Source organism: Haemaphysalis longicornis, unplaced genomic scaffold (assembly GCF_048455015.1).
Source record: "Haemaphysalis longicornis isolate Haplotype H1 unplaced genomic scaffold, Haemaphysalis longicornis Haplotype H1 scaffold_9, whole genome shotgun sequence".
Classification (NCBI taxonomy): Eukaryota; Metazoa; Arthropoda; class Arachnida; order Ixodida; family Ixodidae; genus Haemaphysalis; species Haemaphysalis longicornis.
In genome coordinates this window covers 93,046,974-93,072,580 of record NW_027526460.1, presented here as the reverse complement: position 1 = coordinate 93,072,580, position 25,607 = coordinate 93,046,974, and the positions used below count along the sequence as shown (strand labels likewise).

Sequence of the window (25,607 nt, the reverse complement as noted above, 5' to 3'; positions counted from 1 at the left end):
CGAGTGATTGGGGTCTTTAAAAACCCTGGCATCAGTTGAAAACGCACCTTTGGTCGGCGATGTGTCTCCCCCTTCGGATGACTTGGAGCTAGGAGTTGTCTCCAGTGTTCCTGGGAGAGAGCATGGAGACTAAATTTTGTGCTTTGTACTGATAGAGCTCAAATGTTTACTCTAATTTGGGCAAAAATGTAGCCAGGGAATTAGGTAATGAAGGAAGTGACTTCAAGCGCAGCACCATAGTGTCCCCTTACGGGCACAAATGTGCTGAATTATACGAACCATTTACGAAGCGTGAACAGAAAATATTGAACTTTGTACTGATAAAGAACCGAAACGTTTATCCTAATTTCACCGAAAATGTCGCTAGAAAACTAGGTAGTGGACCAAGTGAATTTACGTGCAGCACCATGGGGTCTCCTTACGTGCACAAATGTGCTGGGTTATACTTACCATTTCCAGCCGTCAGTTGCCACCAGGGGGTGGTTTCTAGCGAAATAAAAGTACAACTTGCTTTATTGAAAGCACTTAACACTTTGAAAAATGTGAATACGCGTTTCATTGGGATATAGGACACATTGTGTGACCTATGGAAGTACACTAACACCGCACGCTGCAGCACACGTTAATATACAGTAAAGAAAGAACACGAAAAGAAGTTCAAGTGGCCTTACTGGTTTGTGGTTCTGTTTCATCCCACCACTTTGTCCCTAAAATATAAAAAGTTTGCATGCACAAATTAAAATGCACCCCACGGCATGTAAAAGGGAAGAAAACCAGTAAATATACAAGAATTGCTTCGCGATTGGAATACGTTTTTTCTGCGCAATACACATTGTGCGCCAAAGCGTTGGGCTATACAAAAGCACGTGTTTTAAGTTTCAATTGCGTCTAGATATGGCAATACATTAGGAAGTTATCGAAGCGGTGGCGTTCTTCAAAGTCTAAACATTATTGCTTGCGTGGCTTCTGTCTGCGTGATTTGTTTTGCTGAAAGTACAATTCCATAAGCAGGGGTGCTGTGGCTGCTATGCGGATATTCCGCCCTCCTTTTTGCAGCTAAGAAGCTGTTTTGTAAGGAGGTAACGCTGCGAAACCGAGTGGGAAGCGCTCTGTATTGGGTATTTTAAAGGAGCCTCATTTCCTCCCCCGAGATGGGGCCCCCTTACACAGCAACGTGAGTCTTCTGCGACACCAGATTCGAAGAGGTCTGGACGATATTTAACTCCACGTAACGAATGAGTCAAATTCATATTCGTTCACAATGCGCAGGTCAAGAACTTTTGGATTTAGTGTACTCTATTGAAGAACTTGAATTAAATCAAGATTATTCCTAAAATGTTTCGCCATTCAATTCCTCCAGTCCTGTTTACAATGCTTTGTCCCCGTGATGGGGACGCTCAGAGCAGGGTTCTATAAATTGCTTCTAGCGACCCCTTACAATAAGGTCTGTTCTGGAGGCTATATAGTTGACGTCTATTTGCTTAGTTCACCTGTGGCTGGCTTTGCGCCGGGTGCGGTGCTCGGTGTCTCTGCAAAGGAAACAGTAAACGGCAAAACCTTGTGTCTTTAAAACGTAAGCACACAAAATGTAGTATTCGTAGACGTTGTTGTAAATGGTGCACCGTCAAAAGGGGCCGAGGAGTTCCGAGTTTTGTGATGTGCTGATTATTCGGTTGGTAGTAAAATATGAAGGTATGCTTAGAATCAACACGATGTTAGTAAATGTTCTGTTTGCGAGGTGAAAAAGGCCGCAATTCTGAAACGCGAGGACTACGATAATGTTTGAAACCACACATCAGTGATCCCAATACATCCCCTTTGCTCGAGCAGCACATCTGATCGTCTTGGTTATGAGTTTTCAGTAGCGCCATCGCTCTCCAGGGAGCCTTAAGGTAGGTTCAATAAAATGGTAGTTTTTAAAAAAATACACCCAAAGAATGAGATCAAAGCACGTTGATTTAACCCGCTGATTCTTCTGCAGAAATAATGAAAGGTATAATGGATCTATTTTGGTATGCTTGGTCGAAGGTGTGAAGGCCCTTCTGAGCGTTGGCGGGTGCTTTTGGAGGAGGCCACGGGGGGGGGGGGGGGGGGGGGGAAAGGGTTGACGGCCTGGATTTTTGTCACGTGTAAACACGTACAGTAGCTTCGAGAAGCTTTCAATCATGGAGGACGTGTTTCGGCAAAGGTGCGGTAATTTGGAACTTTCGACCGGGAATCTGCTCTGTAAGTCCAAATCATTTGTCACTCATCTTTCACGGAGTTCAAGAGCGCCCTTGTTCCAAGTTTCGACCTCCTAGCAGTACTAGGTTTACTGCTATAAACATTTTCTTTTTTTGGGTGTGTGGTGGCCGCGTTGAGTCACACTTGGTGTTAACGCAAGTAAAACAAGCCTATTTACAAGCCTATTTAAAGGCTATGCTGGCATTTTCGAGTGGCTCTTCCGATGGTTTGACGTTAAATCAGCTCGCTAGGCGCATTTTTGATAATTACAGCCAAAATACCAATCTAAACAAAAAAGTAATCGCATCCCTATTCGGCGAAGGCGCCTGCGCGAAATAACAGAATAAACAAGTAATTCGTTCGGCGTGGACTTCAAGCATCTGAAATAGGTTAAAAGGCCTCCCGCTGCAACATAACAGGCACTTAGAAGCAAGGAGACGCCGCTCGTCCAGGCGCGATATAACAGTCTGCAGTAAGTACAAGCCCTACCGGCCCAGCCAGCGCGGTTAAATTAACGAAGAAAACGAGAAACCCCGAGATTATTATCTACGCAGGAGTCAAAGGTTATTGGCCAATCTTAGAAAGGCCTACCGAAACATCGGACACTAAGTAACGCAGGGTAAACTCTAATCAAGTCCAGCGCTACGTCAGAAACGCCGCGCCCATACCGGGCTAGGGATAGGACAACTGCAAACTGTGATACAGGTAGCATCACTGACATTTTTATAACTCTACTACACCAGGACACACGGGAAAGTACAACCACTAGTCTTATCCGCCCGAGAAGAAGCTATCCAGAGATGTAAATGGTTTTTATGTAGATAATAGGGAAGTGTTTGCTCCTCGGTCTTAATTCCAAGATTTTCGGACTATAGTGAGCACTTGATTGCATAAATTTTACGCATCCTTGCCAAAAACGCAGAGTTGTTGGCGTAGCGCACAATAAAAACTTATTAGGATTAGAATCTTTAATCCACTTTTTATTACAATTCTGATGCAACATCAGCGCCTTTTTGACCAGCTTAGCTTCAAACTACCCTTTTTTGTACCTTTACACACGAGCGTGACAGTGGCCATTATTTCCAACGGCAAGACGTCAGTGGATCTGATCAGTAATCCAGCGCCTCAGCCTATTACTTCAGAACTGTGCGTATAAAAAGCAGAATCGGCAAACCCTGGCTCAATATCACTGCAGGCGTGCGAGAACATGTGTGCGGGAAACTTCCCTCGGCCTTTCTGCCTTTTTTGCCTGGCTCTCTGTGCCGAAGTAATGCAGGTGTGGAGTGCTGCCTGCCCCAGAATTAACCATCATCTCGATACTTAAGGGGCCGCGCTAGGAAAGTTCAACCTTGCAAGAAAGGCCCTTTGTGACAAACAGTACTCCTTCACGAGAAAACGACCCGACCACCCTGTTTTAGTAGTTGGCCGCCTCCTCCCATGTCAGACCAACTCAGCTCTCTGCACTCAGTCCCCAGCCGCTGCAGAGCGTCTGTCCAGAGCGGCGGTTTGAACACCGATACAGCAGAGGGTGCTAAGGATCTCAGAGTCCGTACAGGCTGCCTTTAAAAATTGACCCTGACAACGTTCAACTCACACACTTTGCCTTATACGGGAAGCCTTGCTGTACGGCTAGAGGAGCTCTCGTGCCTTAAGCGTTATAAGTTATGGCACAGCGACAGGGCAAATTTAATTTCATTCCCATCGAATGTCATTCGTTTGACTTGATGCCATTTTTTTAACGCGCTGCGACATGGCTAAAATTGATGTCATTTGGGAATGATGACAATTGCGATGGGTAAAACCTTTCGTGGAGAAAAAAAAAACTTTTAGCAAACAATCCAATATTGGCGAAAACTCAGAGAAAAGCGCTGAGCCAACTTTATTGCACTTTTGAATGAGCGTTAAGCACAGTTGCAGCAACGTATTAAACACGCTTAAACCAATTAAACACTGCCGTCGCCCAGCATGGAGCATATAAACTAACATGGCCGCTGGCTCCCACCACGCCGTCTGAGGCTGGCCTGGTAGCGAGAGTAGCATTCTTTTTACAACTCTATTAGGCTGGTTTCGTATAAATAAATAAATGTCTAAAATATACGAATGGAAATATATTATAATGCTACTGACACTTTTGTAATTCCTTTTGGGTTAGCATTTCCGCCGAGTCTCAGGTGTCGAGATAATACATGTGGTCGCAGAACGTTTTCGAATCGGTTCCGCAAAATTATTAGGTCTCTAATGTCATTCTCATACAATTTAATTACATTTTCTGGTGTAGCAGCAAACAAATGTCATTTTGAACGAGTGACATTTTACGAGATAGACCTTAAGTTTGCCTTGTGGCAGGGGTATACGAATGAGATGAAAAGGGTTAAGTGGGCTCACTCGCGGGCATCGGGTATGCTACAGTGGACCCGAATTGAGGAAAGAACACGATATGGTATTTTTAATCCACAGAGAAATAGCAGGAAACAGTGGAATATTTCGGCATTAGCGAGAGAGTCGCGGCGGTTGTGATCACGCAAAACAGGCGATACAGGTTAAAGAGAGTACAGGCCTACGCGTCAACAACCAGCGATGACGAGGAAGCCGTAGAAACCTACGAGGGCGCCGAATCAGCAATGAAGAAGGCAACAGCACGGTACACTATTGTGATTGGAGGCTAAGACTAAGGTCGGTAAGAACGAAACGGGAGTAAGGTCAGTGGGAAACGTCGTAATAGGCGATCGCAAAAACGTCAGAAATCACCTGAAGTTGGTGAAAACAAAGTTGTGCAAGCGAAAGAACAGGAAATGGGAACGGAAATGTCCCGAAGGCACAACAAAAAACAAAATTGACTTCATTTTAAGTGACAACCCAGGTATTGTGCAGGACGTAGAGGTGCTAAGCGACATTCGTACCAGCGAAGACAGGATGGTTAGATGTAAGCTTAAGCTTAATCTCAATAGCAACAGAAGGCAACTCGTGAAAACTAAGAAACCCCGCATGGAGTCCGTCAGAGCCAAATCGCAGCAATTTAATAACTCTTCTAAACAAATTCCCGCTTTTGAGCCAAGAAAACGAGGTCAGTGTAGACAAGCTAGATGACAACCAACATCGGCCCTTAGTGAATCAGCAACAGCTGTTGGAGGAGCAAGATGTAGGCAACAAACTGTACAACTAAGAAAGCGAAGGTACTAATTGCCAAGTGTAAACTACGCGAATCCGATTGAATTAGCCGAGCTTTAGAAACTGATTAAGTGAAGTACAACCAGCGGCATTCGTGGATATAACACATCAGTGATGAAGGAAATGCTGCAAATGGGGGGAAGCTTGAAAGCAACTAACAAAAAGCTAGCCGCCGGCAACGGTAGCATTTACGCACCCAGAGGATGGCACGGTAACATTACGCAAAATATGGACGAGATCATAAAGGAATTAGAACGTTTCTATACCAGGTAGTAAGCCAGCGAAGTTAGACCACAGCCAACGACTGTGAGTACAAACTCAAATTGTGATCTACCGCTGGCAACTCAAGAGGAGGTTGAAAATAGCTAAAGCTGCAGGTGACGACGGCATAACCGTGGATCTTTTGATGAAGGTAGGAGATATCGAACTGAAAAGCTTGCTGTACTTTTTTCGGAATGCTTGATTACTTAAAAAGTGAGCATAACCTGAAAAACGCTAACGCTATTCTGATACATAAGAAGTGAAATCCCATGGACCTCAAGGTTACAGACACCCCAGACATCTCTCGCTTCTGTAGAAGCAGTTTACGAAAGTTCCAGTTTGTCGCATAGGGACAGCCTATGTATAATAGCCTATATATTATGTATATTGTAAGGCCTATTGTAGGCGAAGGCAGACCAGTACGCGCAAACCGCTTTATTCGCAGGCCGAGCTGCAAGGCGGCAAGATGGCGACCGAACCAGGTTATCGATGATGATAATTCGAGAAGGATGAAGAATCGGTGATGATGAGTATATACAGAAATGAAGAAGCCGTGGCCGCAACCGGGCGCCAGTGATGATTGCATTCCACTGGGACATTGCGTTCAGCGCTTCGAACTTCCACAAACGAGGCTACCACTGGTCTCACAATATTTATATGACAGCCTATGTATATGTATAAAAGGGTTTGCTAGTGTTTCAAAGTTTGAGCATTTAAGTACGTCGCTTTCGCAGTTTTTAGTGGGATAATCACGTTAGCAAAAGTTTTCACATAGGTTTTGGTACATTCGTTGCATACGTGTACGTAGCGCTAACGAAAATCCTCTATGCATCCTGGGAACATGCCGGCGGATTTTGACATTTATGGGATGAGGAGGCCTGCTTGTGTAAAAAGAAAGTACACTGTGTTCCATCTTCATTTCTTTACCATTGCGTATGATGGTAATTTGCCTCATTCCTGTATGCCCTGGTCATGCAAGCTTCACGAAGATTTCTTCCGATAAGTGCATTGATTATTCTCTATGAGGTGTTAACGGTTCGGTGTTTGGAGAAAGTTAGTGAGGCAGCAGATGCCTCGCTGAGTAAGGATTCTGAATATCAGATAATACTTTTGTATATCCTGTCATTATGCCGCTGGATGGCAACGATGTACTGTAGTAGTTACAACAAATACGAATTAAAGAAAGTTCGCTACTTCACACACTGACTTCCTAGTTTTCTTTGCTGCCGGTTCTACAAAAGGAATGACAAGGAATTTTGCAATGTATTTTGGCTCACTCAGTATAGGATTGAGGCAGCTTCCTGTAGGAGGGCGACCAGTTGATTGAAAAAAATATTGAAAAACCCATGCCATATCACTAAAGCAAGAAAAGGGATCAAAGCAGACTGCGTTTACTGTCGTGCTCAGGCAGGTGCCAGAGCCCCGCCTGGAATACCCCCCGATCAGGCGGCCAGAGCTTAAGACTGGAGACAGGCAGACCTCACGGTTTCTAATTCTTTCTCTTCCAACTCTCGCCACATTAGGAAACAGTAAGCACCTGGTCTTGACGTACGGGCTGTCTCCCCTCATCACAACTAGGATTTCTCGAGGTGCCCGGTCCGGGCTCTTTCACGAGTTCATTGGACTGTTCTATGTGGATTACGTCAATGTGTGCATCTCTGGAGAATTGGAGTTACTGGAATAATATTCTTGAGGAACTGATTTCTCCTCGATTGGCATTTGGCTGTTCGCAGAGTTCTTAATGGGAGAACGGGGAAATTGTTCCGTATAGTTGTAGCCTATATTTGGAAAAGGTTACAGACTATATCGCTGTGGGCGTTTTGGGTGGCCTGGCCTTTAGGTAGAGAGGTTGAAAGTACAGTACAAAAATATTTTAATGCAAGGTAGGTGCGTTATGAGCCTTCTAGGCCTTTGCGATCTCCAGCGAGATTCCGCAGCTCTCTGCCAGACCAAAAAAGTCGGAACTCATAAGGAAGCACAAGACGGGTGCGCTGACAGCGAGATCTTGCCCCTTCGCCTTGAAACCTACCACAGTCGGTTACAGCTCAAATAAGGGGGTAGGAATCTGTGGTGTCCCCAAACAACGTCACCATAAATCCTAACAGTCCCCGGTGCAGGGACGAGTTGTGAAGTTAGTGTTTTCTTATTAGCCAGTTTTATTAGCATTCAGAATTAGCGTCAGAATTCCCAAAAGTTGGGAGTGGTGCAAAAAAACTACGCGCAGCACCTTTCAGTGTCTCTTGAAGGGCTGGCGGCTATAGTGACATTTCCCATAAGGCAAACTCACGGCACGAAAAGGGCAGAGTTTACTGAAGCTAGCTTACTAGAAAATGCTCTTGCAGAGTCCAAAATATTTTAATGAAATCACAGTTATTTCGGCTGTATTGCTTAATAATAAAATCGTTTGAAGTAGTCGCCTACAAACCTGCTCCACAAAGATAATCAGGAAATAGTAACACAGATTGCGGCCAAAGCCATGGCAAAACAGTTCTGCTGTTCAAAGTGATGCGAGGGTGTATAAGATCACTAAGAAGTGACGCTGGTAGCGCTGGTAATAGGTATACCAAGTAGTAGTAGTAGTAGCAGTAGGAGTAGACTGCGCCTGTGTTTGTGTACCTCTCTCTGTGTAGCGTCTTCCTTAGCGCAGTTTACACCTTCTGAGAAAATGCACCAACTCGCCCAACAACAAGTCTCTCTAAACTATGTAGTAGTAGCAGCAGCAATATAAACGTTTATGTGCAAAAAACGGCAAGTGAGGTGAGGGTGATCTCCTGCGTTTGTCTTGAAGTGATCGTCCCCTACAGTTTGCGTCCCTAGGCCGAGGTGCCAAACCTAAATAAACATGTATGTGATGGACGCCGCGGGATGAAATGTGATTTGTGGATTTTTTATATGTGTCGTTTAGAATAAAGATTATGTTTTTGCATTTCGAAAGCACCCTTAAATTTCCAGTACGGGGTATAAAGGGATATAAATGGTAGCTAATTCACCGTGTACACTCAACATTCTGTGTGCGTATTTATATAGTGAATATCGCGCAAATTATACGTTAATACGTTGCAACAGTATTCAGAGATCGCGCATGGCTTCGATATCTAACAAACTGGAGGCGCGGGGGGAACGACAGTGTGTGCGAGAAACATATAGAAAGTAGTCAGTGCAAAAACTTAATGCCTCCCCTCCCCTCCCTGAGTGGCTCCCAGAGCTGGATTTCCTTATCACAAGAAGAGACTCTTCATCGCAAAACGGGCTCACTATTGGTTGGGCTAGTTAACCATGTTTTATTGGTAAACTTGCTTAATGGTGTTGTGTTGATTGGGATGTAAAAAAAGCAATAAAATTTTTTCCACAAGTTGGAAACGCACCTTTCCTCGGTGTCGTCATTTCTCCTTCTGATGACTTGGTGGTGATCTCTGTACGAGGCACTGAAAAGTACAGCGTGAAAAGGAAATATAATATGCAATGAAATAGGCAATGAAATGAAAATAGGTAATAATTGGCAATGAAAAGTCACCGAGCTTGCAGCCAATCTTACGAATCCTAAATTTAGACTGAGCTCAATAAGTGTTACTATATAGAAAAAAAATGTTTGGCTACAGCATTTCAGCTGCATTCAACTGAATTACAAGTACTTATATTGCTTCCATTTGGAGAAAAGAGTCAGCCATGAACACATAAAGGGGTGCTCTTGTATGTATATGCTAAGGTGGCCAAGGCACCTAGCACCAAAAAGTCCCAGAATACGTAATTGGCCATTCCACGTGAACCATCCCATGCGCTATTCTTACCACCTCCAATTATGGTTCAAAATGTATGGTCGATCACTTCATTACACCCTTCAATCTCGAAAAGGTTTTGTAGAGTTTTTTCTACTATCTCTTAGAGAAATTTAACTAACCTGGCTGTGATAGAAATCTACATTACAAAATAAATTAGCAAAAATAAAGTAGGTGCAATCTACGATTAGGTCTCAAGATGTACGATGCGATGGCGTTTCGTCGACACCAAGAAAGCGTTTTCGGAAGGAGCTCCTGCATTTACAATTTGCCTTTCAATAACTGAAGGCCAGCGAAAGAGTAATCCTAGCGTCAACGGATTTAAATTCATGTGGCACAGGAAAGACGGACAACAGATACGGTTGTGTGACTTAAGGTATGGGCGCGAAGAGTTGGGGTTGCTCAGTCTAGGTCACTGAATGAGAAGGTGACAGTGTTGAGTGTTTCGAAGTTTGTATTCTCCAATAGCATGTCCAGTACTGCTACTGACATCGACGAGAGAGAGAGAGAAATAACTTTCGCTGAGCCCATTCCAGGTGACGCTCGCAGGCGTCAGACGGGGTGGAACCCTAATCACGAGTCCCATATGAGTCCAATAGCTCCTGGCCCCTGGATCATCGACGATTGATGAGAAACTCACATTTTGAGACACTAACATTATGTTCTGTACAATTTTTAGTTAGGCGACACAATGTTAGTTCCGGCATATGTTCCAATGAAAGAACCGCTTTGGTGTGATAGCATCAGTTGCGGGCATGGCTAGCGACTGTCTTCCGAGCATTGTGCAAGGAGCAGCGCCTGCAGAATTCACGCATCTCTTCTATCGCCTCGGCCGTAGTATCGTGGTGCTCGTTTGCCACATTTCAGTTGCTTTTGCGTGTCTTCAAAATTCAGAGGTGCTTTTGCCTCTCTCTGCTTCAGCGTTAGGTTCCGGCTCCCAGCGATGCCGAGTTAGCGCGTACCGTTGATAAGCTAGGTTTATAACGAACGGCTAACAGCCGCGGAAAAATTGAAGGACCCTAATAACGCTATCGCGTTAAAAAGCGCGCCATCGTCATACGGCGAGGCTTTTATCCCTGACCAATGGCTTTCCTTTCCTTCGCGTCATAAAGACCACGTCTATCCTATTGCGCCATTCCGGAATTCGGACTTTACTGACTCAGGTTCCATGGGGGAAAGATTTGATTTTCAAACATTTATCTCGTTAGCTGAATACGCATTGGTCTATTCTAGAGACGCAGCCCTGTAGGACGTTTTTTTCTCCCGTTTTTGTTCATGTTGCTGCACTTCATGCCATGAAGCCCGTAATCAGGAGTCCCAATACATCTAGGAGCGAACAGAAGCTATTCTTCGGTGACCAAAAGCACCGCAGGTGGCGCGTGATTGGGGTCTTTAAAAAAACGCTGGTATCAGTTGAAAACGCACCTTTCGTCGGCGTTGTGTCTCCCCCTTCGGATGACTTGGAGCTAGGAGTTGTTTCCAGTGTTCCTGGAAACGACAGCGTGAACAGACGAAATTGTACTTTGTACTGATAAAGAGCCGAAACGTTCAATTTCACCAAAAATGTAGCCAGAAAATTGGTTAGTGAAACAAGAAACTTCACGTGCAGCACCATTGTGTCCCCTTACGTGCACAAATGTGCTGGGTTATACTTACCATTTCCAGCCGTCAGTTGCCACCAGGGGGTGGTTTCTAGCGAAATAAAAGTATAACTTGCTTTATTGAAAGCATTTAACACTTTGCAAAATGTGAATACGCGTTTCATTGGGATATAGGACACATTGTGTGACCTATGGAAGTACACTAACACCGCACGCTGCAGCACACGTTAATATACAGTAAAGAAAGAACACGAAAAGAGGGCCAAGTGGCCTTACCGGTTCGTGGTTCTGTTTCATCCCACCACTTTGTCCCTAAAATATAAAAAGTTGGCATGCACAAATTAAAATGCACCCCATGGCATGTAAAAGGGAAGAAAACCAGTAAATATACAAGAATTGCTTCGCGATTGGAATACGTTTTTTTCTGCGCAATACACATTGTGCGCCCAAGCGTTGGGCTATACAAAAGCACGTGTTTTAACTTTCAATTGCGTCTAGATATGGCAATACCTTAGGCAGTTATCGAAGCGGTCGCGTTCTTCAAAGTCTAAACATTATTGCTGTTGTGGCTTCTGTCTGCGTGATTTGTTTTGCTGAAAGTACAATTCCATAAGCAGGGGTGCTGTGACTGCTATGCGGATATTCCGTCCTCCTTTTTGCAGCTAAGAAGCTGTTTTGTAAGGAGGTAACGCTGCGAAACCGAGTGGGAAGCGCTCTGCATTAGGTATTTCAAAGGAGCCTCATTTCCTCCCCCGAGATGGGGCCCCCTTTACACAGCAACGTGAGTCTTCTACGACCCCAGGTTCGAAGAGGTCTGGACGGTATTTAACTCCAGGTAACGAATGAGTCAAATTCATAGTCGTTGACAATGCGCAGTTCAAGAACTTTTGGATTTAGTGTACTCTTTGGAAGAACTTTAAATAAATCAAGATTATTCCTAAAATGTTTCGCCATTCAATTCCTCCAGTCCTGTTTACAATGCTTAGTCCCCGTGATGGGGACGCTCAGAGCAGGGTTCTATAAATTGCTTCTAGCGACCCCTTACAATAGGGTCTGTTCTGGAGGCTATATAGTTGACGTCTATTTGCTTAGTTCACCTGTGGCTGGCTCTTCGCCGGGTGTCGTGCTCGGTGTCTCTGCAAAGGAAGCAGTAAACGGCAAAACCTTGTGTCGTCATAACGTAAGCACACAATATGTAGTATTCGTAGACGTTGTTGCAAATGGCGCACCGTTAAAAGTGGCCGAGGAGTTCAAGATTTGTTATGTGCTCATTATTCGGTTTATAGTAAAATATGCAGGTATGCTTAGAATCAATATGATGTTAGTAAATGTTCTGTTTGAGAGGTGAAAAAGGCCGTAATTCTGAAACGCGAGAACTATCATAATGTTTGAATCGACACAGCATCAACGATCCCGATACATCCGCTTCCCTCGAGCAGGGGATCTGAGCGTCTTGGTCTTGAGTTCTCAGTAGCGGCAGCACTCCCGAGGGAGCCGAAACTTGGGTTCAATAAAGGGTTAGTTTTAAAAAATGAACCGAAAGAAAGAGTTAGCACTGATTTAACCCACTGATTCTTTTGCTGAAATAATGAAAGGTATAATTATATTTTGCAATTTTTTTGGAAGGGGCGAAGGCCCTTCTGAGCGTTTTGCGTGTTTCTTCGAGGAGAGGCGTGGGAAGTTTGGCGGCGCACGAAGCCCGCTTGAATTTTTGGCGTGCCACATGTAAACACGTAAAGTAGCTTCGAGAAGCTTCCCATCATAGAAGACGTGTTTCGACGGAGGTGCGCGAAGTTTTCTACTTTCGACCAGGAATCTGGCATGTAAGTTCAAACCCTTTGGCACTCGTCTTTCACAAAGTTCTAGGGCGCCCTTGTACCAAATTTGACTTTCGTAGGACCGGTAGGCTTACAGATATATTTTTCGTTTTCGGTGTGGTGTGGCCGCGTTGAGTCACATGCGGTGTTAACGCAAGTAAAACAAACCTACACACGAACTAGCCTTGGTAAAGTTCGTCAAAATCCCAAATGTAAATAAAACAGTCACCGTTGCCCCATTCGCCTAAGCGGCCTTTAAAAACTGCAGAATAAGCAATTAATTGGTTCGGCGTGGCCTTTAAGCGGCTGAAAAAAAGTTAAAAACATTCCGCTGGAACATCACAGACACTTATAAACAAGGAAATGCCTTATAATTTCAGCGCTCGTCAAGGCGCGATACGAACAGCCTACGGAAACTACAAGCCAATCCTGCCCTGCCGGGCCGGTTAAACTAAGAAAAAGCAGCGAGGCTAGAAAAAAAAAACACTATTGGCAAAGCTAAAGAATACCTTCCGCAAAATCGTACATGAAGTTACGGCGGGAGAAAACTCGTTCAGCGCTACGTCAGAAACACCGCACCCATACCGGGCTAGGGATAGGACAATGGCCAACAGTGATACAGGTAGCATCGCTGAAATATGTACAACTCGAAAACCCCTGGGCGCATAGGAAAGTACAAACAGTTGTCATGACAGCCCGAGGAAGAAATACCAAGATATGTTTTTAAGTAGAAACTACGTAAGTGTTTGTCCCCGTGCGTGGATGCCGAGATTTACGGACTACAGAGCACAGGATTGCCCAACTTTTACCTATCTCTTCGAAAAGGGCGGATAAACAGTTATTCAGCTTAGAATCGTATTAAAAAGGCACAGAAAGATTCTAATAAACCGCAGAGGCTTTTTGGCCAGCTGAGCTTCAAACTACCGTTGTTTTGTACCTTTACACTTGATAGTGGCAATGGCTTACATTTCCAACTGCCAGACGTCAGTGGATCTCATCCGCAAGCAAGTGTGTCAACTTATTCCTTACTAACCGCGCGTATAAAAAGCAAACCCGACAAACGCTATGGCAATATCACTACAGGCGTGCGGGGCTAAGTCGTCCGCTGGAAAATTCCCCTGAAATCTCTCTCCCCTTTATCTAGATCTCTGTGCCCAATCGATGCAGGTATGGCGGGCGGCTTAACCCGAAAGTAACAATCATCCCGATACCTAAGGGGATACAATAGGAAGGTTCAACCTTGCTAGGAAGGTTCTTTGGGACAAACAGTACTCCTGCAACAAAAAATGACCTGGTAACCCTGGTGTAGTAGGTGGCCGCTTTTTCCATGAGCCCTCGGTCCCCAGCAGCTGCAGAGCGCCTGTCCACAGCGGCGGTAAGAACAGCGTTACAGCAGGGAGTGTTAAGGATTTCTGGGTGCGGACAGGCCGCCTTTAAAAATTGATCGTGGCAACATTCAACGCACGCACCTTGCCTATTGAGGAGTTTTATCTGTACTACTAGAGGTTCTCTCGTGCAATAAGTGGGATATTATAAAAATAAACGGAGTTGGAAGGACGGGGAAAGGGTTCATTGAGCTCACTATCGGGAATAGCTTGTTACACTGGACTCCAAGAGGAGAACGAACAAGGGGTGCGATATTTAATCCACAGAAGTAGCAGTAAACTGAGTTTTTCAGCGTTACCGAGAGAGTTGCGGCTGTTGTTATTAGGCTAAACAAGCGACACAGGTCAAAGAATACTCGCCTACGCGTCAACTACCAGCTATGATAAGGGAGCCGTAGACAGCTTCTACGAGGGCGTCGAATCAGCAATGAAGAAGGCAACAACACATTTCCCTATTGTGATTGGAGACTAACACTAAGGTCGGGAAGAAGCAAATGTCAGTGGGAAACGTAGGAATAGGTGTTCGCAAAAACCTGATAAATAGCCTGAAGTTTATGAACACATACTTCGACAAGCGAAAGAATACGAACTGGACACGGGAATGCCCCCATCACACAACAAAAAACAAAATTGCCTTCATTTTAGGTGACAACCCAGGTATCGTGCAGGAAGTAGATGTGCTAAGTAAGATTCGAAGCAACGATGATTGGTTGTTTATATGCAAGCTAAGGATGACTCTCGAAGCCAAATGAACGAAACTCGTGAAAACTAAGAAATGCCGTATGGAGTCAGAGCCATGTCGCAGGAGTAACTCTTCTAACCAAATTCTCGCTTTTGAGAAACAAGAACTAGTTCAGTGTAGACAAGCTGACAACCCAACATCGGTCCTCAGAGAATCAGCAGCAGCTGTAGGAGAATCAGCATGTAGGCAACAGACTGTACAACAAAGAAAACAAAGGAACTAATTGTCAAACATAACATAGTGTCAAGTACGCCTGATCGGATTGAATCAGCCAAGCTTTTGAAACTGATTAACATAAGCAAAACAAACGGCATTCGCGGATATAACCTGACAGTGATCGAGGGAATGCTACCAAAGGGAGAGAGAAGCTTGAAAGCAACTAAGAGAAAGCTAGCCATAGGCAAAGACAGGATGTAGGCATCCAGAGACATTCAGGGTAAAATTACGCAAAACACGGACGAGGTAAAGGTATCAGGACGATTCTACACCAGGTTGTAAGCCAGCAGCATTAGACCAGGGGAAACTACTGAGACTACAAACTGAAATTGGGATCTCCTACTAGTAACTAAAGAAAAGTTGAAAACAGGTAAAGCTGCAGGTGACGACGGCAAAACCGCGGATCCTGTGAAGAAGGAAGGGGATGTCGTACTAAAAAAGCTGCGCGGAATGGTGAAAATTCAAAAAGTGCGCATAACCTAAAAAAACACAAACATTTTTCTGATCAATTAGGGAGATCCCAAAGACTTCAAGAATGACAGACCCATCAGCCTACTCCCGCTTATTTACAAGCAGTTTACCAAAGTTATAGTTGGTCGCATAGGTGACAGCCTGGATTGCCATCGAGCCAGAGAGCAGGCTGGGCTTTATAAAGGGTACTCAACCATGGATCACATCGGTGTCGTCAATGAAGTGAAGTTAGAATTCGCAGAGTACTTTAAACCTCTTTACATGGAATTTATAGATGAGAAAGCGTTTCAATGCGTCCTTACCGCAGCCGTGCTAGAAGCACTGAGAATAGAGGACACCTTCACAAACCATTTAGAAAACTTAGAATGTATGAGCAGGATAAACCCTCCACCAGCAAAGCGATACATTTCCAATCCTAAAGGGAGTACGACAGGAAGATATGATCTCGTCAAAACTAGTCACATCACGTCGGTAAGTGTATTTAGAAAGCTTAACTGGAAAAACATGACCATAAAGATAAACAGGGAATAATTGAGTTATTTGAGGTTTGCAGACGACATAGTCTAGCTGAGTGAGACTGCAGAATACATGCAAACATTCTTGGGAGCTCCAGTCAGGAACCCTGGCCGTGGGGCTAAAAATAAACATGAATAAATCGCAAGTAATAACGAATAATCATGGCTGAAACGCCCTCTTCAGCTTAGTATGCGAAACGGCAGAAGAAGTAAAAGAATATAAATACCTTTGAGAGATGGTTAGTGCTCACCCCAACCACGAGAGAGTAATCTGGCGCAGACGAGGTACGGATTGAGGAGCCCTCGGAAAGTACTCCGAAGTAATGGAAAGAAAGCTATCTCTGTCGCTCAAAAGAAAGATCTACAACTCGTGCACAATGCTGCTAATGACAAGCGGAGCCCAAACTTGGCACCACTAAACTTAGTTCGGCTCAACAGGCCATGGAACGAATAATGTTAGGAATAACACTCAGGGACAGGAGGCGACATACCTGGTTGAGAGAACAAACTAGAGGAGGAGATATAGTTCAAATAAAGAAAAAGAAATAGAATTCTGCTGGCCATTTAGCGAGCCAAACCCATTTAGGGTAGTGAGTAAGCTGACAATGTAATGATATTTTCATATTAAGAAGCTCTTCGAAGTGGCGTCTTCGTCTGGTGCGAAAGCTGTATATCTAAATGTGTAATACAGGCCGCCATTCACCCCACTGCATGCATTTCGGTGCAGGAGTACCTATTAGGCGCGTTCGTGGCGCATGTGTGCGACCGTTACGTGTGATTTGCATATTGATACCTCGATGAAGCTGTTGTTTAACTTTCGATGAAGGGCATCTTTCGGTCTTGTAAAACATCTAGAAACCAACGAGCAATCATCATTCGTATAGCATTGGTATTGATAGCAGGTCAAACGCGTCGTCATTGGTTGTATATAAAAGAAATCACGTGTCCACTTTTGCGCGTTCTTCTATACTAATTTTATTTTTCCGTTGCCAGGCTAGGCTACCTTCGGAGGTTCGTGACGGGCAGGGACTGGGCCGAGTCCCTTTCCGGACCTTGATTGCCAGAGAAATCAAAATCGCTCTTTCTGACGATCCCGTGTGAATATACACGTGAAAAGAACATAGCGCCCTTTTTCTTGGCTCTTTAAAGAGTCTATTATAGGGTATATTAGCGATTCAAAGTTTGAGCGTTTGAATACGTCGCCTTCGCAGTTCTCTGGGGGGTAATCATGTGAGCAGCAGTTTGCACATAGGTTTTTTGCACATGCTTTGCATCCGTGTACGTAGCGCTAACACAAAAACAATAATCTATGCATCCTGGGAACATATGACCGAATAATGGCATTTATGGAATGAAGAGGCGTCTGATGGTAATTTGCCTTGCTGCTGTATAACCTTGTCATTGAAGCTTTACAAAGATATCTTCTGCCGTTTCAAAAGAGAGTTTTAGTGCATTGATTAGTCCCTGCGAGGTATTAACGGTGAGCTGTTTGGAGAAAGTGACGTCGCACATGTCTGGCTGACCCAGAAGATTATCAGGTAAAATTGTAGTATATCTTTTCATTATTATGCCTCCAGATGGCAACGTTTTTCTCTTGTAGTTACAACAAATACAAATTGAAGAAACTTCGATACTTCACACACTGACTTGCCGTTTGTATTTGCCGCTGGTTCTACAAAAGGAATGTCAAGGAACTTCGCAAAGTACTTCGGCTCATTCAGTATATGATCGACGCGGCTTACTGTAGGAGACCCACCAGTATATTGAAAGAAATATTGAAAAACCCGTACGGCATAAGTTAAACAATGAAGGAAATGAAAGTATACTGCTACCATCGTGCTCAGACAGGCGCCAGAGCTCCGCATCGAAGGCACCCAGGTGAAAAGACAGGCGGATCTTGACGAAGACTAGAGACAGGCAGACCCCGCGGTTTCTAATTCTTCATCTTCCAACTCCCGCCATATTAGGAAGCAGCGTAAGAACTTGGTCTTGGTGTACGGGTTGTCATTCCTCATCACAAACAAGGTTTCTTGAGGTGCCCTGTGCGGGCTCTTTCAGGAATTCATTGAACTCCTAAAAGAGCCTGAAAGAACTCTGTGGGTGACTTCATGCAGCTCTGGAGGTTGGGTTTTTTAATTGCAGCTACGGGAATGCCATTCTTGTGAAACTGATTTTTCAGTGTTACGTGGTTCCAAAAGGTAAGCCCATGTGTGGGAAAGGTTCCAGACTCAACCGATGCAGGTGTTTTTGGGTGCCCGGTCCTTATGTATGCAGGTTGAAGGGCTTTACAAAAATATTTGTGTGCTATTAGTGTATTATTGGGCCTTCTAATACCCCACTATGTACCGGAGCTCTCTCCATGGCCAAACAATTCGGAAATCAACATGACCAAAAAATTCGGAAACCCTCAGGCAGCACTTCACCGGAACGCAGACAGCGAGATGTCTGCCCCTTCGCCTTGAAATGTCTCAGCACAGTCGGTCAGAGCTTAAAAGGAAGGGGGGGTGGCACAGAATCCTGTGTCCCCGATCACCGTCAACATAAATCGAAGCAGTCCCCAGTGCAGATAGGGATTGTGAAGTTATTAGCCAATTTTATCAAAAAACGTGGGTATTCGTCAAATTTCCCGAAATGTGGGACCGGTGCAAAACAATTTAGGCGCGGCCCTCTTTGGTGACTGCAGATTTGCTGGCGATTTATATGACCCTATGGCTTACACAAAAAGCTTGGCGCGGGAAGTGCCGAGTGTACTGGAGATGTCTTTGTAGAAAATGCTCTTGCAGAATACTAAATAGTTTCACCAAATCACAGTTGTTTAGCCTTTATTGTGTACTATTTAGAGCAGAGAAAAAATAAGAAAATAGTTTGAAGATTGTTTCGGTTGCTTGATTAAGTACGTTTTTGTTTGGCGGAAGGAGGGCAGATGTCACAGCTCCATTTCCATGGTGGTAGTTAACTAATGGGAGTTTATGAATCTGAAATAGTAGGCTCGATGTGATTCAATTTAAACAATAAACCCAGTTGCCGATGAGTGGTATATGCTTAAACAGCGAAGATGTCGGTTGTCCCTATGAAGATTCCGTTTAGCACGGGCTCTCTTCTGCGTATTGCTAGAGGAATCTTACAGCGAAATGTGATGAAATTTTACTCCGGAATGTTCTTCCAGAATAACAATTCCAGCTATTTTTTGTAACAATACTCCCTGTGTGGATGGTCCTGTACTTACAGCAAACAAATTTCACTAATGTTTAAAACTTCATCGTGAAACTGATTACGACAAATAAACGAAATTCAGCGTAATTGTTGAGCTTCACAGCGGGCTTATATAAGTTTTTAGTATAGGTTTCATAATGCAAGTGTTGGAGCCGAGTTCTCTAATCAGACTCCGCCGTAGATGACCATCTTTCACTGCAGAAAACGCAATGTGGGAAAGCCTGCTTACAAAAACCAAGCTTCCACTTTCACGTCTACGCACAATTACATTGCTTGGAATCCGAAGGCCATGGAAGATTTGTTTATTTTTTCTATTCTTTCTGTTTTCTATTCTTTCTGTTTTCTATTCATATGTTTTTGGCTGCGGAAAAAAAACCTCGTTTACAGAGAGGCGCGCAATGCCAGTAGAGATTGCCGCTAAACAACTCTGCTGTTCAAAGTGATGCCTGGGTGTATCAGACCACTACTTAAAAGTGACGCTGGTAGCAGTAGAAGTAGTAGTATGAACGTTTATTTGCCATAAATGGTATAGATAATGGGGATTATCTCCTGCGTTTGTCTTGAGGTGATCGTCCCAAATGGTTGGCGTCCAAGTCCGGGATGCCGAAAACTACAAAAAAGTTGTGTGGCTGGCGTCCTAGTGCGGGATTCCAAAAACTACAAAAACAGTTGTGATGAACGCAGCGGGATGAAATGTGGTTTGCATATTTTTTTATAACTTACCTTTGCATTTAAACTTTATGGTCTTGCATTTCAAAAGAACCTTTACTTTTCCAGTACATCTCGAAGGAATATAAATGCTAGCTAAGTCACCTGAACCATTCACGAATGGCGAATGGCTTCAATCTATAACGAATTGGACGCGCGGGCGGCACGCCAGTGCTTCCGACACAGCAAATATAAAGTTGTGTAAGTGCTGAAACTGAAGGTCACCTTTCTGAGTGGCTCCCAGAGTGGGACCATGACCCATCGCTGAAGGGCTTGATGGAGGGGTCGTGGCTGGTCTTCCTTACAAAACTTACAGAATGTTAATCGCAAAACTGGCTCACTACTGGATTGGCTGGTTTAACTTGCTTAATGGTGTTGTGTTGATTTCTATGTAAAAAACAGCGATAAATGTTTCAACAAGTGGGAGACGCACCTTTCCTGGGTGTCGTCTCTTCTCCTGCTGTTGACTTGGTGGTTATCTCTGTCGGAGGCACTGAAAATGACGGCATGAAAAGAGACATTGGAACTGGTATTGAGAGGTCTATCGAACTTGCCGCCCACCTTACTAATCAGAATTTTAGTCTTAAGTTACGCAGCGATCCTATAAAAAAATATGTTTAGGCTACAGCATTTCAGCTGTATTATATTGGATTACAAGTACTTATATTGCTTCCATTTTGCGAGAAGAGCCAGCCATGAGCAGATTAAAGCGGTGTTCTTGTGTTTATGTGCTAAGGCCAAGGCACCTATTAACAAAAAGTCCCCGAATACGTAATTGGAAATTCCACGCCAAACGCCCCATGCGTAAATCTAGACCATCTACCGAGTTCGCTACAAAATTTATGCTCGATCACTTAATTACACCCTTCAATCTTTTTTGGAGAAAATTGCTTCTGCTACTCTTTTAGAGAATTTTAAACATCCCGGCTGTAAAAAGTCTGCTGTGCAAAATAAATACGCAAAAACAAACTAGGTGACATCTACGCTTAGTTCTCAAGATGTACGATGGATAACGTTACGTCGACACGGAGATTGAATTTTCGAAAGGAGTTCCTGCATTTACAATTTTTGCCTTTCAATCACTGAAAGCCAACGAAAGAGTAAGCCTAGCATCAATGGTTTAAAATCGTGGTTGCGAAAGAAAGACGGCCGCCAGACACAGTTGTGTCGCTTAAGATATGGGCGCCAAAGGTTAAAGCTGCTGAGTATAGGCCACTTTCCGCGAGAAGGCAATACTTAAGATATGGGCGCCAAATGTTTAAGGCTGCTTAGTGAGGTCACTTTAAGCGGGAAGGCAACAGCGTCGGTGTTTCAAAGTCCCTGTTCTCCAATATCGTGGCCAGTACTGGTAGTCACATTGAAGATTGATTTAAATTGGCATTATATTCTGTACAATTTTTAGTTAGGTGACAGAATGTTAGTGCCGGCATAAGTTCCGACGAAACAACCGCTTTGGTTTGATAGCGTCAGTCACGTGCATGGCTAGCGACCGTCTTCCGGGCATTGTGCCACCGAGAATTGTGCCAGGAGCAGCACCTTGCGAATTCACGCTTCTTTTCAACCATTTCGGACGCAGTATCGTGGTTCTCATTTCCCACATTTCAGTTGCTTTTGCGTGTGTTCCAGATTCAGACGAGCGTTTGCCTCTGTATGCTTAAGCCATAGGTTCCGGATACCAGCGATGTGGAGTTACTGCGTACCTCCGATAAGCACGGGTGATAAGGAACGGCTAACAGCCACGGAAAAATCGAATGACCCTAATAACGCTGTCGCGTTAAAAAGCGTACCATCGTTATACGTTATAAAGCAAGGCTTTCTATCCCTGACCGATGGCTTTCCTTTTCCCTTCATAACGCAAAGCAGAAAAGCCAACTTTACACAATGCGTTACAATAAAGAATTGAGGATAAGCAAAGGCACATCAAGCGGCTTACCAGAAAAAAAATGCTTTCCGTGATCGGGATACGACCTGCGTCCTTCGCGTTAGTAGGACCACGTCTATCCTATTGCACCATTCCGAATTTCGGACTGGACTGACTGACTCAAGGTCCATGGGATAGAGTTTTATGTTTCAAACATTTTTCTCGTTAGCTGAAAGAGGCTTTGATCTTTTCTGCGGGCACAGTCCTGTAAGACGTTTTTTCTCCCGTTTCGGTTCGTGCTGCTGCATTTGACTGCATGAAGCCCGTACAAATGAATGCAAATACATTTCGGACCGAACCGGAGCTATTCTTTGATGACCACGAGAATCTTCGGTGGCGCGTGATTCTCGTGTTGAAAAAACACTGGCATCAGTTGAAAACGTACCTCTGGTCAGCGTTGTGCCTTCCCCTTCCGATGACTTGGAGCTAGGAGTTTTTTCCAGTGTTCCTGGAAACGAGAGGGCGAAGACAAAATTTTGAACTTTGTACTGATAAAGAGCTCAAACGTTTACCCTAATTTCAGCAAAAAATGTAGCCACGGAATTAGGTAGTGAAGGAAGTGACTTCACGCGCTCCACCATAGTGTCCCCTTACGGGCACAAATGTGCTGAAATATACGAACCATTTCCAGTCTTGGTAAGTTCCCACCAGGGGGTGGGTCCTGGGGAAATAAAAATATACCTTGTTTTATTCAAAGCATTGAACATGTTGCAACATGTGAATACGTCTTTCATTGGGACGAAGGGTCTTATGTGACCTATGAAAGTACACTAACACCGTCGTGCGCTGCAGCACGCGTTATTATACAGAAAAGAAAGAGCACAAAACAAAGGACAAGGGGCCGCTTACCGGTGCGTGGTGTTGTTTGATCAAACCAGACTGTCCCTAAAATAAAAGTTGCCATATACGCATTGAAATGCACCCCACGGCATGTAAAAGGGAAGAAAAGCACTAAACATACAGAAATAGTTCCTAGATCGTAATACGATTTTTCTCAATCGTATAGCGGAATAACAACCATACCTCCAGACGTGGAGCTATACAAAACCACGCGTTTTAATTTTTAGATAAATCCAGATAGTGCAATACATTAAGCCAAATGTGAAGCAGTAGTGTTGTTCAAAGAGATAACCATAATTGCTTGTGTGGTTTGGGTCTGCGTAATTTGTTTTGCTGAAAGTAACACTCCATAAGTAGGGGGGCTGTGGCTGCTAAGAGGATATTCCGTCGTTCATTCTACAGCTACGAAGCTGTTTTCTAAGAACGTAAGGCCCAGAAGTGAGGTGATGATGGTACGTGCGTTAATTTACAGGAGGCTCATTTCTTTTTTAGAGATGGGGCACCCTTTACACTACAACATGATTCCGCTGGGACATCATTTTCGAGGAGGTGTGAACGATATTTACGTTCATGTAAATTCATGTCAAAAATTCATACGCGCTGAAAGTGCACACTCCAAGAATTACTGAATTTAAAATGTTTCGTGAACGAGCTTTGGTTAAGGTTATTCCTAACACATTCCGGCATTGAATTTTTTTCAGTATCAGCTACAAAATTTCGCCTCAGTGATGAACATGCTCTGAACCGGGATTATAAAAATTTCTGCAGGCTAAACCCTGCAATAAGGTGTGTTGGGAAACTACAAAAATGTGCTAGTCTGCTGTCCGCCGGCCGCGAAGGGGGCTCCTCCGTGATGCATGCAGCGGCGGCGCTGCAGTCAATCGGAGCGCGGTGGCCGGCCGGCGCGATGGGCAGCGGCGGACGGCGCTCTGCCGTGCCGCTGCTGCCTTCGTAGTTCTGCCCTATTTCTGGGCGGGTTCAGCCCATTTTAACTCCCCTTTTTGAACCCTATCCGTTTCTGTCGACAAACCAGATTAGCCAAATAAGTTGGTTCTTACCAGTACAAAGAGTTTTACCCGAAGCGTGAAGTGACAGGAGTACGTTTTCGCGTGTTATGAAGGATCGAGCCTTGTAAAAACCGCGGAATCGTGTCGCTACGCTAGCCCCCGAGTATGTGTCGAACCGATTTCGACACATACTCGGGGGCTTGGGAACACTGCCGGCATGGCATCGTTTTCCAGTTTGGAAACATCATGCGGGACTTCAGCTAGCAAACAACCGTTCTTTGTGAATACCCCGCCGTTGTTAACTGATAAATTAGTCAGCGCGCAAAAATGTGTGTGTTGTGTGTCGGCGCTCCGCTTTTTTGTATGGCTCTTTGGAACCGTCTTTTTTTGCAAGTTTCCCAAGATGTTGTCCCCTGTGCGTGTATGTAAATAAAGCAGCTCGAACCGGTGCCTTCTGATCTTTCGCATTGCTGATCTGGAGGCCCTTAAGCACACGCCTTCGAGGCCCCCGCAGTTACGTCCAATCAACTGGGAATCTGTTAAATGTAAATACGTGTGCACATGCATACGAAGTTTTATCACCTTCAGTCATCAGATAGTGATTTCTCCATAACTCAAACACGGTTATCTCGAAATGTCGTTAATGTCGAAACCTTTTTTTTCCGTGCATATACCTGCCATAGGCGACATTTTCCACCCTTTGTCTCGAAACGCCTTTTCGGGGACCACGGGTATACTGAAATGTTGACAAAGACGACGCAATGCAACATCCGCTGCAGGCAGCTGATAAGCTCTCGGTTAAAGATTAGCTCCCATTACGCGCGGAACACCGTCGCGAACGGCAAATTTGCGCAGGGTACGCACTGTGCTCGGCCGATGTCCCGTTAGCAGAGTGCTGTCCGACGCCTACATCGTTGATATAACTGGGGAAGACGCTTCTGATCATGTGGACGACGACGTGTCTCAAGAAGTGCCAAAAACGGCAGGAACAAGAAAAACACATGCTTTGCCTACTTCACAGCAAGATAGAATATAGCGTTGGCGACCAACAGTTGCTGGGGCATTGAGAAGCTCGAGAACACTTTTTTGGGACCAGATGCGAAGGCGAAACAGGCGATCATCACGCAGTTCTTTTTCCGCAATACCTAAAAAAATGTTTTTTTTTTTTTTGCGAATTATTTTGCCTGTATTCTGGAAGCGTCCCTGTGCATTGGAGCGTTTGTTACCAGCACTAGCTCTTATTCCAGTGATCTGGCCATACATTTTTCTCATTTCGCTTAACCCAACACTCCACTTACCTCGAAATTTCCAAAACTTTGGGTACTATCAAACCTCTTTTGCGTGCCTGTAATTTTTGTGAATACCACGATTTGAAACATTCGCCAGCATTGGGTACGTGAAACCGATTTTTAATAACACCCGGCTGCAAATCAGTAACTTCGCTTGCATTCCTCATTGCACAGGCTTTTTTTTATCTCCCACACACTCGGAGGGAATTGCGAGACGCACGCGGGGAAAGCAAAACGGGAGAATATTTGTGTTATGGCCAATCATTATAATCGCGACTGTTTGAAACCAAGGAATAAAAATATTGAGGTTTATTTATACTGTCATGACCATATATACCTTGCTTTATCCCCCCTCCCCCCGCACTCTGCCCAAAGTATATAGGAACAAGTTTTTGCTGGCACATTTTACTCAAGCTTTCGCTTTTCTTCTTGTCAGCCTACCAGCCGGCTGCGT

At 44.4% G+C, this 25,607-nt stretch overlaps 1 protein-coding gene across 1 annotated transcript in view; it reads right to left on the bottom strand.

The window, feature by feature from the left end:
- LOC144151507 (uncharacterized) overlaps positions 1–25,607 on the bottom strand; it is a 119,603-nt gene that overhangs the window by 39,430 nt on the left and 54,566 nt on the right. The window contains exons 12-24 of the mRNA XM_077682582.1: positions 22,867–22,902; positions 22,640–22,678; positions 22,403–22,465; positions 20,530–20,589; positions 12,127–12,165; positions 11,306–11,341; positions 11,085–11,120; positions 10,854–10,916; positions 9,018–9,077; positions 1,491–1,529; positions 672–707; positions 451–486; positions 48–110 (exon numbers count right to left, since the gene is read on the bottom strand). Coding sequence (XP_077538708.1) covers positions 48–110; positions 451–486; positions 672–707; positions 1,491–1,529; positions 9,018–9,077; positions 10,854–10,916; positions 11,085–11,120; positions 11,306–11,341; positions 12,127–12,165; positions 20,530–20,589; positions 22,403–22,465; positions 22,640–22,678; positions 22,867–22,902 — 606 coding nt within the window. The remainder of the gene's footprint in view (positions 1–47; positions 111–450; positions 487–671; positions 708–1,490; positions 1,530–9,017; positions 9,078–10,853; positions 10,917–11,084; positions 11,121–11,305; positions 11,342–12,126; positions 12,166–20,529; positions 20,590–22,402; positions 22,466–22,639; positions 22,679–22,866; positions 22,903–25,607) is intronic.